This window comes from Apiospora phragmitis (genome assembly GCF_038363925.1).
Source record: "Apiospora phragmitis strain CBS 135458 chromosome Unknown utg000008l:1.0-3514335.0:1.0-3519231.0, whole genome shotgun sequence".
Lineage (NCBI taxonomy): Eukaryota > Fungi > Ascomycota > Sordariomycetes > Amphisphaeriales > Apiosporaceae > Apiospora > Apiospora phragmitis.
The window spans coordinates 2,139,762-2,156,049 of record NW_027117407.1 but is presented as its reverse complement, the minus strand read 5'-3'; the positions used below and the strand labels follow the sequence as shown (position 1 = coordinate 2,156,049).

General features: G+C 52.3%; 4 protein-coding genes across 4 annotated transcripts; all 4 read right to left on the bottom strand.

Moving 5' to 3' along the window:
* Window positions 1-2,819: 2,819 nt before the first annotated feature.
* PG994_009091 (uncharacterized protein) lies at window positions 2,820-5,396 on the bottom strand (the record flags this gene model as incomplete). The annotated part of the gene is made up of 4 exons (XM_066860500.1): window positions 2,820-3,455; window positions 3,534-3,665; window positions 3,710-4,142; window positions 4,216-5,396. 4 exons carry the CDS (start codon window positions 5,394-5,396, stop codon window positions 2,820-2,822), a joined length of 2,382 nt encoding a protein of 793 aa, XP_066714089.1.
* A 37-nt stretch (window positions 5,397-5,433) lies between these two features.
* Window positions 5,434-7,685, bottom strand: PG994_009090 (UDP-N-acetylglucosaminyltransferase; the record flags this gene model as incomplete). The annotated part of the gene is made up of 3 exons (XM_066860499.1): window positions 5,434-5,943; window positions 6,003-6,117; window positions 6,226-7,685. The coding sequence occupies 3 exons, from the start codon at window positions 7,683-7,685 to the stop codon at window positions 5,434-5,436; spliced, it is 2,085 nt and encodes a 694-aa protein (XP_066714088.1).
* Window positions 7,686-11,799: 4,114 nt separating this feature from the next.
* PG994_009089 (60S ribosomal protein uL11) lies at window positions 11,800-12,609 on the bottom strand (the record flags this gene model as incomplete). Its single annotated transcript, XM_066860498.1, has 5 exons — window positions 11,800-11,813; window positions 11,869-12,193; window positions 12,262-12,382; window positions 12,510-12,543; window positions 12,606-12,609. The coding sequence occupies 5 exons, from the start codon at window positions 12,607-12,609 to the stop codon at window positions 11,800-11,802; spliced, it is 498 nt and encodes a 165-aa protein (XP_066714087.1).
* Window positions 12,610-13,453: 844 nt separating this feature from the next.
* On the bottom strand, window positions 13,454-16,002 carry PG994_009088 (uncharacterized protein; the record flags this gene model as incomplete). Its single annotated transcript, XM_066860497.1, has 5 exons — window positions 13,454-13,478; window positions 13,529-13,728; window positions 13,786-15,366; window positions 15,429-15,723; window positions 15,779-16,002. 5 exons carry the CDS (start codon window positions 16,000-16,002, stop codon window positions 13,454-13,456), a joined length of 2,325 nt encoding a protein of 774 aa, XP_066714086.1.
* Window positions 16,003-16,288: the final 286 nt, after the last annotated feature.

Here is a 16,288-nt window from a genome sequence, read left to right as displayed (position 1 = left end):
GGAAGAGAGAGAGAGATGGATTTTTGCTTCTTTCCTTCTAGCAGACTTCTATTCAAATTCGATTGTCTCAACCGCTGCACCCAACCTTGGAAGTAAGTATGCAGAGAGCTGGATACATTCTTGTGTACCTTAGGTATCTTACGTAGTAGCATGAATGAAGATTCGACTGAATTGAACCAACAAAACCCCAGTCCAGCGCAGGCCTTAGGCCTGTGCAGCGCAGTTGTTCAAGTATCCACCCCCGAAACGGCCATAAACTGCACACCGGCTACGGCACGGCGAAACATGTTTATGGGAGACAACTCAAAGGCGACCCAAGCTTACAGCGAGAAAGTCTGCATGCGGCATGCAAGTTGTATGCGATGCGTGTAATTTGCGGTATGCCCCATCCAATCCATCTACATACCTACGTAATACCAATACTGGCCTACCTCGAAACGGAAGGCTATCTGTAGTCGGCGATTAAAAGAAAGAAAGAGGCCTGGTACAAGAACCATCACGGTCAAGAATGAAACATAAGCAGCGAAAGCAAGATGGTAGAACAAAACAAATCAAAAAAGACGTTGTGACGCAGACATGCCGTTGTGACAACTGCCATTCTCCAAGCTCCCCAATCATATGCCCAGAAGAGCGAAACTCTAGCAATGCCATTGACGGTGGCGCGAAGGGCTGCTGTCCGCCCTAAGCTGCATCAGCTCAGCTCAGGCTGGCTGAGGATCCCAACTTGGCCAAGGCTCGGAGGTTTCCATCCCCTCTAGTGTCCAAAACATACATGACATGCTGGAGGATCTACACGCCTACTTGAGTCATGAATCCAAGTGCGCACGTACGGGAGGAGACTATCATGACTATCGTCACCTTCGAGCATCGCCGTCAGCACCAACACCACCACCACCACCTGCGACTGACCAGCGACCTGAAGATCATGTATGCTTCAGCCTACGGCACAATGGGCGACAACCACCCCCTAGGCCCCCCCCTCTCCCGAACACGCCAGCCGTGGTTGCCGGCAGCTCGGTCGTTTCTTTGGGGTTAGATAGATAGGCAGACATCGATGTGGCTGCCGGGGCATGCTACAGCACAACGCTGGAAGGCGGAATGCAGAGATGGGCTTACCTGAAAACGGCTGTCTTGCATCCAACCTGACAGGCGCGTAACAGCCAACCAGACCGTGAAAGGGGGAGGAGGATGAGGGGACCTGAGACATTGGGTGGACACGAGGGCATTTTAAGTGCCTGCATCTTCCAACCCATTCCAATAAGTATGCATGCCGCCGAGTCGACTCAATCTGAGCTGGAACCAGGGCCGCATAATTGACTAATGAGAGGGTCTCTAGCGGCAAACCTAGCTGCCGGTGATAGTGATATGTACGTAAGTAGTGATGATGATGTCGATGATGATGGCCAGTCGAGGATAATGTACGGAGTACCAACCGCACACACCACAGTCCACACGCGGGACATTGCTGATGGATGCCAGCTCCTCTCTCCTGGGGACACAGACCTTCACCACCCACCCCGTCTAACGGCTGGCTGGTGGAGAGGCATGGAGCCGTGGTGATGATCGTCGCCCAAGGACCCCCTCCTTTTGCTGGCGAACCAATCTTTGGTACTCACAAAGATCCCGCATGTCACGGTGAATCAATTCCGTCCCTCCCAACCCGTTCGCTCGGGGACCTCGCGTGGCATGTGGTGCTGCAAGATGGGGATGTGCTTTGTTGGGTCAAGGGAGTTCCAAGGTTCCAACCATCCACGAGGGTCGAGCGAGCCAGTCATCCATCCATAGAAACGCCGAGCAGCCTGCTGCTGCTCTGATCCTACTCTCCAATACCGTAACTATTGCATGCAGTGGTAAGCCTGTATGATCTAGTTGTGCCATACAAGTTAAGCGACACACTGCCGCCCCCTCTTTTCTCTACCAGCCACGTCAACTCTTCTTCTGGTACCGAGGGCAGCAGCTGGCATGATCAGGTTGCTCAGCTCCAGGTGCTGAGCAATGATCGGTCAGCCTGTCCAGCCCGCTCCAGCCATGACCGTTACCGTTAGACTTGGTGTGTGGTGCAGTCAGCTCTCTTTGGAGCTTCTGGGCCGTTGGGTTGCACATGGACGGTGTATATGGCTCCCATAATACTTCAGTCTTACTGGTTGAGCTGCAGAGTCCCTATTGCCAAACTGTAAGCCGAGGGCAGGCAGTAAGTAACCTTGGTAAACTCTACCAAGGCATGGCTTAGACTTATTGTAATCACCTGAAGACACTGCCATGAGCCTACGTTGATGCTTGCGGCGGCAAAACTGTCTCGCTGGCACACCATGGAAATATGTATTTTCGAATTCCATCCATACTCCATGAACGATGACGCCAACGTTGGCCGCGAGTCTAGACTGCATAGCCCGTATGAGGGGTACAGTTTACATCATAATCCGAAATGGAATTAAACCGTGATCAGTAAAAAACCAAAAAGGCCCCCCTGGATGAAAGGGGGGAGGCCTAGTTTCGCAACGCCTACCTTGGCCATATCGCTTGGCCACTGCCTGTAACGTTAAACCCTCGCCAGCACTTGGATCCCAGGCCGTCACATTGTCTATAACACGCCGGAAAAGAAACAAACAAAGCAAACCCCCAGAAACGGCAACACACCATTGGCGAGTGCGGAAAGAAAGCCGGTATCTGGCTTCACGTCAAGGAACCAACGCTGCCCAACTAGTTCCAGGTATGCTCGCACAGCTTCACGACCATCGTGAGTGGCTGTGGTCAAACTCCTTGCGCCCATTGCTTCAAGATCATCGCCATGTCGCTGAGTGCAGATAACCTGCAAATGACTAAAGATATATGTCACCAGTTTCCCCGGTAACCCATCGTTGCCAGGCTTCGTCAAACGCGTCCTCCAAGTCCCGGACCCATCTACGCGTATCGAATAGGGCGCAGTGCCACTTCGCATCGAATAGTATTTTGCGCATTTCTGCCAGCCTGCCACGACCTTCGCCGTAAGATTCTCTCGTGAGCCGATAACTGAGACCGTTGGCCAGCTTTATGGCAGTCGCTTCATATTCTTCTTCATCAGCCGCTGTGAGCTCCTTAGCAGCACGGCGACCCTCGCTACCGTGGGGAAGCGCCCCTTTGAGAATGGAAGCTGCCATTCGGGAGCACATTTTGTAAGGATACCTTGGAAGCGTCAACAAAGGCGTGCTTGACCACAGGATGTCAGCTGCTGTTGTATGAGCGTTGCATTCCGGTGTATCCAGGAACAGGTCGCAAACGCGAGCTCGAGATATGTGTTGTTGCTTGGGCGCAACATCGGTGAAGATGATACGTGAAGCGACCTCCTCGCTTACCCAGAGCCTTGCTGTTCGTCTCAGGTTGTTTTCGCCCAGATCCGGGAACTTGAGGAGCCAAAGATATGCTTTTGGGGCATTGGACAAGATGCGAAGCCACGTTCGGAATGTGGTAGGGTCGATCTGGTACATGGTCATCATCAGCCTGGCTCATTCTGAAAAGGGCAAGGGTGCTACGGCCAACTGGATGATGCAACTTACCTTGTAGAGTTGATTGAAATTACCCAGAATAACGGCATCATCGGGCAGATATGGAAACAGTTCCTTCCGCATCTTCCACCGTCGCTGCTGCTCACGTGTCCATGTCACAGACCGCTCTCCCGGCTCCGAGGACTGCGCATGGTCGCAGCAGAAGAAGTGTCTCGGCAAAATATGACGTTCTCGGAATACACCCAGTCTTCCTGATCGACTAGTTCCTCGTCGCGAAAGACGCTACTGAGGGTCAGATTATCCCGGGTCGGCCTCAGAGTAGACGGCGGAATAGCAATCTCATCAGCTAGAATATAGTCGCACCACTCGGCACCCAAGGAGCCCGCAAACCCCATGAATGACATTTGAATGGGGGCAGGCCGGGCGGCGAAAACCTCGTTGCGTGCTCCGCGTGTGTAGCCGTTAAGGTTGACAAGTATATGGATCTGGTCCTTCACAATCTGTTCTACTAAACGCTCCGACGACCAGCTACTGACATCGCGGAACACGGGAGCCTCGCGTTCGATTTGCTGACGGTGTATGGACTTGTCGTTTGCTGTAGTGGCATAGCAAAATGCTTTCGCTCTAGCAGGGTTATGCATGCCGAACACTGACTGCATCCTATAGAGAATTCTTTTAGCACAAGAGACCCGATACAATACAGGATGTTGCTATCGGAAATAATGCAACTTACAGGTGTGCCAAAGGGTGGTTATTGAAATCCGACGACACATAGCCCACATTGAGCTGCGGACTGGGAGGGGGAGGTGGTGGATAGACTGAATCTGGAAGCCACGGTGACCGAAGCGTAGAGCACGAAATTCGCATGGCGTTTCGCTGTGATATCATCCGAATGTCCTTGGCGGTTAAAGGGCAAGTGAAGGTGTGGAAGGGAAGCACAGTTGGCGCAGAGGGTACCGTGAGCGATGATGGTAGTCGCGGTCGACGGTAGGAGGTGCTATGAGTAGCACGCCTCAACACGTACTTATCCTGATACCAACGTCGCATAGTTACTTTGACGGCTCGCTCGATGAAGCGAAGCAGTCGAGACCCCTCCCACGGTTGGTCGACCCATTTGCGAAGCTCCGAGTCCAGAGTGCTGGGGTTTTTCGAATCATCAAGGCTCGCTGGGATCTGCGACTGAATCTTATCAAGAGCACCGTGGCGCAGCAAGCCCAATCCCCATCTTGACGCTTCTCCAAGCTGCCTTGCCACTATATCCGCGACGCTGCTCACTAACCCGGACCCGACGCGGCGAATTCTAGCATCCTGCAGCATCCCGCTTGCATCGACATGCCAACGGTCATACTTTCCGCCATCTAGTATGACGCCACCGCGGTCTTCCCAATCGCAGACCGAATTTAGAGCCGTAAAGAGCCCACACACAGCCTCGGCGAAGTGAGGGTTGGACTGAACGGCCCGGCGATAGTACATAATGGCGTCGCTGATACGACCCCGGTCCTTAACCGCGTTGGCCAGGTTGGTCAAGGCTATATCAAAAGTTCCATCACATGCTACGGCTTGCTCGTACATTTGAATAGCCAAGTCGAGCTGGCCTATATCTTTGAGCAAGCTTCCGAGGTTGGTATGAAGATGTACATGTTTCGAGTCGAGGCTAAGACCGTACTTGTAGTATGCTAGGGCCAAATCTAAACCGCTTCCTGGAGTAATGCCGGGGATTAAGGGGGCATTGGGACTTTCAGAGGCCAAGTGTGGGGTAGGGCTGGACTGTTGAACACTTGCCAGAAGGATGCCCACGTTGTTGGCCGTTGACGGACTCTCTGATAGTGACAATGATAAGTAGTACAAGGCCAGGATATCGCTCACACCAGAGGGCGGTCGTCCTTGGGCCCCGGACATGCCACCGTTGGACATACCGTCCTGGAAGATCTTGGCCAATGACAACAAAGAATTACTGGTTGTCGATACCGCAGTCCTCTTTGGATGCGCCCGCCGGTACATAACGCAAGCCGGGTAGTTCGCCGTTGGATGCGAAAACATGCTGGGCCGTGTGCCTCGCTTTATCCGGCGGTAGCAACAACGGCCCTGATGTGGACCAAGTAGACAAATCACTACCAGAAGCCGGCGACAAGACGGAATGAATTCTGTGGATGAGGCTTTGGATACAATCGAAGCTCCTCCCGGCACTGATCAACACTGCTTCTTCAAACGCATCTGACGCTCGGTCAATATCTTTCAGAGCATAGAGCATATTGCCTTTTGCATGAATAAGGGCAATGATGCGGCCATTCTCGCAGCCTGCAACGCGGTAGCCGCTGGAACCGAAACCGTAGGCAGCAGCGTACGAGTGATCTCCATCGGTGGCATCGTAGTCCTGGGAATCAGCGTGTTGCTCCGGTTTCTCTGGGGTACAGGTCTCTGCATATTTGGATTTGTGAGAGCCAGGGTCTGATTTGAATCGCTCTTCGGGTTAGGCCGGTCCAGTCGAAGAGATTGCTGCACATATGTAATGATATCTACCGCTTCCTTGCTTCGCTGGGTAGAGCAAAACAGCCCTACAAGATGCTCGACAGCTTCGAGATAGCTTGGATTCAGCCTCACAGCCCGAAGCCAATGCCGTTCAGCCTCATCATTCCTGTGTAAACAGTATAGCGATGCTGCAACGTTCGATAGTGCCTCGATATTGCTACATTAAGCTACCATCAGAAGAAATTCAAGTCAGTGCCTCCAGAAGCAAACATACCTGTCGTCAAGAGACAGAACCCTGGAAAACCATTCCAGGGCATCCTCATATCTTTCTAAGCCATAGTATAGACAGCCGCCAAGTATCATGCCTTCGACCCACTTCCAACCACTTTGTTCGCAAAGATTGTGAAGTATGTCCGCCGATTCCTTGGCCTTCGCTATGGGCGTTTGGACGAAGTATGGGTGGGACACATCAGGGGCCACGTAGCGAGGGGTTTCACCGTGAGGCATCTGATAGTAGGCATTGTGGTTGCTTATTTCACCGAAGCCGTTAGGTAATTGCCTAGCGATGGGTGCATGTGCCGGATTCGATGGTCCGTATTGCGGAACACCTGCCTGCCGAGGGGTGTTGTTGGTGGTTCTAGCCGCGCTGTCATAGTTGATATAATGAGGTGGAGTATGCAACGACTGAGGGTGGTCGAATGCAGCGCGACTCGGCATTGGAGCTTTGGGCAATTTCGGAAATATCAGCATCCGTGAAGCAGCCCTGGAACCATGCGCATAGCGTCCAAAATGTGACTTCTTGGTTTGATGCAGGTGAGTCAGCAATTCTATGCAGGACCTGTGAGCTTTCATGAGAGCCTTTTCACGGAATGCTGTAGGAGACTCGGCAGACGGAGATTCGACATATTCGTAATAGCTGGGGTTAGGTTCCAGCGAAAGTCTTTCTAGCCCCTGGGCTGGTGTTTGTAGATTTGCGTGGCTGTCGTATCGAGGCATAACACCACCAGCACCACCGGGTCTATTAGTGACGTGATATGGCATCCCCAATATGGCATTTGGCTGGCCGTTGAAGGCGAACTCTGGCCAGGCAGAGTTGGGCAGAACAGCGCCATTGTTGAATACTGCGGGCCCTGGTGACTGGTTCATGTTTGGTTGCATGACGGTTGGTACCTGCATGCCATTGTCGTACGGGTAGTAGGCAGTAGAGTGCGGATTCGACGTATAGTGAGCCCCGTAACTTCCATATGACGAGAGGAGAGAATCAACCATGGTAAATCCTCGGGGTTCTGCGGCAACATGATGGTTGAACACCGGAGGCCTATAAGCCCATCCGTCGCTCGCGGGTCTCTCATAGTCCATGCCAAACGACAAATTGGTGCTGTTGCCAGGCAAGATCATGTGCTTCAAGGGCGGCGGCCCTGATGCCAAATGCGCCGGGGACCCGTCGTAACCAGCATCTATCGTTCCGTTGGGCGTTTTTCTTCGCAGATGGTGCTCGGCGCTCTCTGCCGATATGTGACTAAGAGCCAGTGATCGTGGGTGGGCAGCCGGTTGTGCCGGCTGAGAGATACGGGTCGGGAAGGCGCGGTGCGATGAGACCAAGCCATGGAACGCGCTCGACATCCTCGATGCATAATGGCCATGCTGGGCGAAGGCAAACTGCTCCGACTTGGGCCTCGACTCCCTGTATGCAGATGGCTGCACCATCTGGTGCATTTGCACCAGAGGCGTCATTTGAAAGAATCTAATATTAACCCCGTGTTGGCCGAGGTCTTGAGTGTTAGTGATGGGGGAAGGAGCGTATGCGAACACAGTACGATACGATGGGAACGAGTCGGAAGCAGGACCGTCGTCGCCCGCTCATTGAGGCATGGCTGACGCGAACTGGACGATATGCATCTGGAGGCTGGAAGGCACGTTCGGTAGCGATACCAGTACCAACCCAGGGAGGAGGGCGAATAACGATCGGAGACCGAAGCTGACTTGTCAGGCTTGATCGGAGAGTTGCTGACGTCGGGTTGGGGGTGTATATGGGGGCTGCTTGCGTGGCCGTCGCACCCGTCTAATAGCACCTAGAGAATCCTTGTCGCAATCTCCTCCGTCGGTAAATCCCCCTGGCGGTTATGGTTCGTCAACAGGTTGTCCCTGCCCTCCGTTGTGCCTTGCGAGGGCCAGTTAGAAGAGACGGAGGGGTTCAGGGACAACAGTGACGCCGGGTAGGCGGAGTGGTGGGGGTTGAAGGAGGCAGGGCAGAGCGCAATGCACCCACTGTGGACGAGGATTTCTGTGTATCGCGAGACCGGGCTGGCGGCAAGGAAAGGACAAAGAGGGTGGTAGCCGGTCTTTGGTCGGGTTCTCCCACCGAGAGGAGAAGTTCAATGAAAAAGGATAGACGTGATGCCAAAGCCGACGCGACGGTTTGGATAGGCGGTTTACTTATGTAAATTGAAATGGAGTAGGTTTACCTAAGGGAATAGGTAGGCCAAAAGTTTAGTTTGGAAATAGTGGACAGACAGCGGGTTGTTCGTAGGCAAGCTGCTAGGGCAGATAGGCCCGTTTCTGTACCTAACGTTGCAATATGGAGACAAGCCCGCTACCAGCAGGTGCGAGAAATAAAGTTGGAGGCTAAGGTACTTTAAGGGCGTGGGGAAGATTGGAAGAACAACATGGACTTTTGCGAGGCCAGCGTCAATCAATGGATGGAAGAGTCAGGCGAGGCGTGCAGCATGGATGGAATGGGCCAAAACCTGTGTCCACTCGGAGCGGGCGCCACGCCAGCCAGCACAGCGAAGCACCCCCCCCGAGTAATCTTTAGAGGGTGGGATGCGTCGTCGAGGTGTGCATCCTTGGGTTAATTGATTGATTGATTGAAAGTCTGATTTGTGCAGATGCATGCGAAGTACCTCCGCGTCCACGCCGATCGATGGATGTATTTGGGCCGTTGACGTGATTTATCAGATTCGACGACTGCCCGACATTGATCATGTCGAACTTCAACTTCAGAGCCTACCTAACCTAGAAGGAGAAGGAATATTGGCTGTTTATTCGCCGGGCGTATCACCAAAAAACAGGGCCATAACACGTTCTAGTTTGACAGCGAAGCAGCCGATGATGATCGACCTGAACTCTATGTACCTGTAAAAGCGTATGACGTTCTCTGCCCTGGCTGCTTTTTCTGACATCCATGAGTGATGAGTGATGGGTATGCTGACACCAGGGAACAGCAAGCAACTTGACACATAGTAGACAGACGACTCCGCCCTTGATCACCTAGGTACATGTAATGTAATAAGCCGCCAGCCGAACGGCCGCCTTGAAAGATTTAATTCCATGTAATATACTCGTTACATATGTATTTCTAGCCGTCCACACCGCTTTGGACAGACATCGAATTAGCAAACCGAGTCTTTGTAGATTGAGAAGAATATCGACGCATCATTGTAGAGCAGGTAGAGATGCACGCCTTACCTCGCCTTGCCTTACCTCGCGTCTCGTGCTTACAGAATCTGGCAGACTGTTTGAGAAAGAAGGTCTACTTGTCCGTCTCCACCCACCCGGCTGACTGAACAGCCACACGCTAGGTATCATTAATCGAGGTCCTCATGAATGACTCGTCCGTTTCCCCCGGAATTTATTAGAGTTATATACATTGACCGAAGCCTGTAGAAGAGGGAGTTGACTCGGCCCCCCTCATCCAATTACGATATAACGCGCCAGCCCATGCGTGTGTAGGTAGGTTGTAAAAGCGATTGATCAATACAGATATTGATGGGTCTGGCTGGTGGGTACGTTCCAGTACCAAAATGACGAGCGAGGGGGCGTGGAGTCCGTACCTACGGGCATCTCCCGCCAGGATCCTCTAGTGGTTCCGTTCCCTTGGTTCGTGGGCTGAATGTCGTCCCAGTCGTCTGTCTGTCTCATATGACTGGAACCTACTTAATCACATTTGGTACAATTACCAAGTGGTGGAGGTTAGGGCACAGGGCATTCGAAGCAAGAGAGGAGGAAATAATATCACCTTTCAATCAGTATTTGTACTTGTTTGTCATGCTCCTCTGCGCCTAGCCGGGCGGGTTATGCATGCATGCATGTGTCATGTCAACGGTGAAGGTGTGTGGTGTATGGTGTGTGACTTGGAGGGGTCAAATGCATAGGCGGTATTGCGTACCCATGTCAGATGCAGCACCCAGTATGCATTGCCCAAGGATTCGATTCTTGGCTGCCAAACCGATGTGGAAAGGCGGCAGCCAGGCCAGGCATAAGCAGATGCAATGCATAACAAGTCTCTGCTTCCGGGTGTGCAACTGCGGAACAAGAGCAACATGATTATTTTTAGCAGAATATGTTCGCTAATCTCGTCACATCGTCACACTTTCTAGCTCTTCTGGCGGCTAGCACTGGCGTATGTCTACCTACATTGCACATTACATGAGTGCTGATACCATAACCCCAGAACAACGCAAACAAGTCTTGATCCGCGGCTCCATCGGTTATGAATGCTTTGAGAAGGGAACAAAGAGGACATTGCCCTACACCGGCTCCGCCGGCAGAGGCAGAGTCAATATGGGAGTCACTAGTGTGTTGTAAGTGGTGCCGATCAGCATCTGGCCGCAACTCCTGCATTCTGCTGGCTTTACTGTAGGTATTCAAGCATGACATTCGTATTACTTATTCTACAAACATTGAACGGGTATCTCTCGACGTGACTACATGTGAGTGTCTAACGGCCATGGACCGATTGAGCCTCCCGCTCCCGTACCAGCCCCATCAAACCCCGAAGTTTGTAGCAGCCTAGCAAACAACTCTTTATTTCATCTTCCCGCACTTCCTTCCTCCTTGCATGCCTGCACGGCCAGCCTTGATTCTCAGTCTGCTGGAGGTGGAGGGTAACAACATGAAGAGAAGGTGCAGCCAAATGAATCCATGTGCTTGGTCTAACACGGGAACAGGCCTGATACGTAGGTTGCCAAGGAGCCATAGGAAGTTGATGCAATGCCTGCCATCAGCTACGGAAGCATCATCTCTAGGTCTCCGTTGCTCGCTCGCAACGGTGGTGTCGCTGTAGAGCAGTAGAAGAAGACGAGTCTTCTTCGTCTTTCTCGACATCCATCATTGCAACGGTCCCCTTCCCCTTGCCTCTTCAATACAAGATGACAATGCCCTTCTTATGAGTCCTATGGTTTGAGAGGCGTCCATATTGGTTCAAACAAATGACATGGCCTAACTGATATCCATATAGGACCTCCGGGCTCTGTTCTCCTTATTTGGGCTATCCTCATCCCTGATGCTCCGTACGCATCGGAAATATATAAATTTCGGCGTTTCTTCTGAATAGGCAATCCAAGATTTTACATAAGTTCTCGAAAAGTCTTTACTGATAACTAGCAGTAGCTACGAAGGCAAAATGAACATGTTACAGCATTGTGGATGAGTACGTTTCTTTTAGCGTATTTACTATCCAGAGCATTCCTCGACTGCCATGTCCGTTAACGGACACCCATTGCGACCAAGAGCTCAAACGAGTTTGTAGCACTGAGCGATGACGTAGGAATCGCAGCCTGACAATGTCGTGTTATTGGGTTGAATGACTTGCGCAGTCAGAACGCAACCGAGGCAGGTCGGCACAATAGACAACCAAGATGCAGAGTCTTTCGAGCTGGACGGGTCACTATTCCGGCGGGAACGATGGAGAAGTGACTTTACTTTTTTGATCTTCGTGATCATATATTTTGTTGGTTGGCTGTTTGGCAGCGCTTGTTTGCAAAGCCATTCCCTAAACTCCTAATAACATGCGTAAAGAGAAATCCTGTTTGGCCATCCATTATCGTTCCGTATCCATTCGTTGCGTTTATTCCTCGGGAACTGTGGCAGTCTAGTCAGTAACGAATCAGGGTAAAATACCGGGACAAAGACGTACTATCAATCGCACCGCTGGCGATATCGTCTTGGATGGCCTTGGGGCTGCGGCCATCGACCTGGCAACCGACACTGTAGGCAGTTCCCAGGATCTCCTTCACGTTACCCTCGAGAGACTTGGAGAAGGACTTGAACTTCATGACACGGGCAATCTCGATGATCTCATCGAGGGGTATCGACTTGGTGTGCTTGATGTTCTTCTCCTTCTTGCGGTCTCGCGGGGGCTCCTTCAGGGCCTTGATGACCAGAGCTGAAGCGGAGGGGACAACGGAGACAGCGGCCTGACGGTTCTGGATGGTGAGCTGGACGGTGACACGGAGGCCCTTCTGTTGATTGGAAAATATTGGGTCAGCCTGGTATTCCTCCGCATTGCGCAATCGGATTTTTTCCATACCCAGTCGCCAGTAGCCTTGGCAATATCTTCTCCGACCTTCTTGGGCGACAGACCCAGAGGACCGATCTTGGGGGCCAGGGCGGACGAGGCACCAACTTCACCACCGGTGGCACGGAGGGTGCTATAGACGGTTTCAGGTCAGTAAGTTGTTCAGATTCTGGTGCAGTGGCATTTTCGGAAGAGCGAGAGGGTCGCGATCGACTGGCAGCGGATTGAATCTCGAGGGCAAAAGATTGGGCAAAACGTACATGACCTTCACCTCATTGGGATCGAACTTGGGAGCTGTGGCGCGAATTCTGTCAGCTCACACGTCCATTGAGATTGGCGACGGCGACGATACGTACGCATGATGAATCTGGTCTTGAGGAGAGGATTCTAAGGGTCTGTTGGGTATTGGTCGTACGGTGGGAATAGTTCCTTCCTGGGCCGTCGTAATATCTTCTACTTTTGTCTCGCTCAAGCAAAAGTCGATTGGATTACCTGCTGCAGCAGAATCGGGCAAGGACGGAAAAATGCAGTGCGAAATGTGCAGTGGGGTTTCTGACCCTAAAGTTGAGATAAGGACTTCGGCGGAATGATAAGCCCTTTTGAGGGAAAATATGAGTGGGGCTGGAATTGACACAAATTGCTGGCCACACACTTGTAGGTTAGATGTCGTCTACACTGGAACCACCACCACGTCTGGTCCCGACGCGCATGAATGGATTATCGGGCCATCGCTATTTCAAGAGGAGGTACACCACTCTGTAGATATATAGGCTAATGGCTGCCAAGGTAACTGGTTATATATGCATTCACTTACAATTCGATCAGAATAAAACGAAGAAATCAAAATCAACGTCCTCTATGTTCGCTATTTGTGAAGAGATATCCCCTCTCCAAGTTGGGGGCGTATCCCGCATATAGGAAACCTCGTTTGCCTGGCCCAAACATCGTGGGTCATTCTTAAAGGTGCTTTCTGTACATATCATATTTTTGATTATTATTCTCACTTAAGGTATGCTCGTGGCAAGGTTGGCAACTCTTTTGCCGGTCATAGCAGGGCGTTTGTCTGAATTCATGAGACTCATCTAATGCCCTCCAGCTCGACGAGTACAAGCTGTTCCAGTGCGGGCGATACACCGAGTACCCTATGCTAAAGAAGGTTCGGCTGCAACCTGAAACTCTTCACTCCATGCACCTGCTTCATCGCTTAATTCGTTCCACTCACAGCAAGCCTAGAGAGCAGTCAGTAAAAGAGGTTCAGCAGTATCGGGGAAAAACGTACTTCATGAGATGATCCATGAACGTCTGCAGAGATACATCGTCGGTGAAGATGGTCTGAGCAGTCTGTGCACCAACACCACCATACGCACCCGTAGTGTGTGTGGTGGAAGGGTTCAGCTTGGACAGGAGGAAACGCGCTTGGGAGCCACCAGCATCGCACACGATGAAGCGTGGCAGTGGGAACCTGTCGGCGATAAGATCCTATAGAACTGTTAGTCTCGGGCGTGTTCAGCTTCCAGTGGAAATGTTCAATCTTACTCTGGCGTCCTCTTTGGGTTGCTCGAGCAGAGCAGCAAAGTTCTCGTAGCCTTCCTGGTCCTGGTAACCGGCTTTCCTCCACTCAGCTACAGTTTCGCCATGAAAAATGAGGATATGGAAGAATGTGTCGAGCAGCAGGATGTGTGTGGGCTGGATCGATGTCGAGTCCAGGAGAACGGGCTGACCACCCTCCTGGTCGAAGGTGTACGAATCCAGCGTTGGCTGGATCATGACAAGAGAGTTGCTGACATCCTCATGGTTCAGAACATGCCGGTAGAATGCCGTCTCGTCAGGAGAGTTATTGAAAACTTGCAGGAACTGACTGCGGCGGAGATGGAACATGAACTGCGGGTATAACGTGAAGTTCTTCTCCAGCCTGAAGGACGATGGATCATCCTTTCTGTAATCGGCAAACCTCGAGCACAGCCGGATAAGCATACGGTCCACCCATCTCAAAACATCTGGCCCGTCGTCTACTTCTGCCTTGAAGACTGCAATGCGCGACATCAGCACGGCAGCAGCTTCTTGATCGAAAGACTGCGCGATGGCAGGGTCGCCGGCAGGGCCACTTAGGTTCCTTGCTATTGTGGTCACGCGCAGGTGGAATTGGCCACTTGAGTGTTGGTAGTAGGTGAGGAACTGCATCATCCCCTTTTGCTGGCCCTGCTGGTGCTGTGTAGGGCCGCCCTGGCTTGCAATCTCGAAGTAAACACCATAGCTTGCAGTTGGGTCAATGCCACACATTTTCCAGGAGCACGTATTACCGATGCCGCATTCCGTCTCGCCAACAGACGTCGACTTTTTGTTCAAGGAAACAGCATGCCCGATGAGTCCTGTGACCTTCAACTCCTTAGTAGTCAGGACCTCCAGGACAGCATTGAATCCCATCAAGAGGTTGCCATCAGCATCCTTCTCGAAAATGCGGATAAATGACTGCTTGAACATGGATGACGTGAAACTGTCGGTCAGGATCATGTGTCCGCCAGTGGAGTTGCAGAGTCCCTTCATCTCCAATAAACCGACCTGGTCCAGACACCCTGCAAATATGTCTATTATGTGACCATTGTGAGCGGTTCTCTTTGCGAGGTTATCGTAGAACTTCAGCGCTTTCTTGTAGTACTTGATGTTGTCGCGGTCGATATCGTGGTGGGAGCGAATCGGCTCTCGAAGCTCGGGGCCGACGACCATGCCAGGACCCTCGGTCGCCGGGCCACCAGCGAAGAGCATGATGCGTCCGCCGGCATTCTGGAAGGATGATTCCAAAAGACCAACGGCAACACTAAGGGCAACGCCAGAACAGCGAAGGTTTCGACGATCGCTCGCAACCGGCCAAGGGTCCTTCTGTAGTTGCTCCAGAGCCTTGGTGAGCTGAAACTCGCATTGCTGTACGGGCAGCAGGAATCGAGAAGCCGGCCCCATAGGCATCAATGGACGGCCGGGCTGTTGCTGAGGCATGCCGGGGCGCAAAGCCGGTGAAATCAGGCCGAGCATTTCCTGGACTTGCTTCGCCGAGTAGTCCTTGCTTCCCCGGAACACGTAAGACTTGGCGCATTCGGTGTAGCCGATCTCGTGGACTTGAGCCTGCAAAGAAGAAAAGCGTCAGTCAACTAGACTTTTAGACCTTGGCGGATCGCGATACGTACCATAGTTCCGTAGGTGATCAGGCCCACGAGAGCGTTCTCGGGCAGCAGGCTCAAACTCATGATCAATGACTCCTTGAGAACGGCAAGACTGTCATCTTCCTGGCACGTATCAACAACGAGGAGGAAGATAGGAGGGCTCGGTGCCGGTCGCGACAGCATGTACTCGATCGTTGTGTTGGAAGGGTGCAGCTCCGGTGGGATCGCATTCTGTGTGATGTCCTTGTAGTGCGGCGGAAGAGCGTTTCTCGAGAGACAGAAGGGACATATCCATAGGCGTGCACGAACATCTACTTGACTGGAGGAAGTGTTAGTTTGCAGGCCTTGGATCGGTTGCGAAAGGACGTACGTACCAGAATGGGTTCAGAACAGCGCGGCATGGCTGCTTGCAAGTGACAGGCTCGAAACGCAAGAGAGGTGTCTCGGGCTTCTCCTTGAGCGGGGTATAGAGAGCTCCGATGGGGACGACGAGACGCGAAGCTTCCATGCGAGAGCTGGGGAAGACATTCCAGCTAAGACGAACACCATCGCGGTCCTCGACCTCGCTCCACTGCTCCTTCAGAGCCTCGTAGTCCATGGTGGGCGGTCTACGGACTGTTGACGACCGGGAGCTTGGGTTTTGAGCAGGGTCAGAGGTTGGTTGTTGGCGTCCGGAGGGGGGTTGAATTTCGAAATGGCTGGAGCGACCGCGAGCCGGAGGTGAATAAACAGGTACGAAGTGTCGATGGGGAGGTAGGCGAGAATGTCGGAACACAGTGAGGTTCCCGATTAAGGTCAACGAAGAACAGCTCACGCTTTAACCAATTGAAGCCTACTTTCTCCGAAATAGTAGATGACAAGTTGCAGCTGTGACCTGGGGTGGA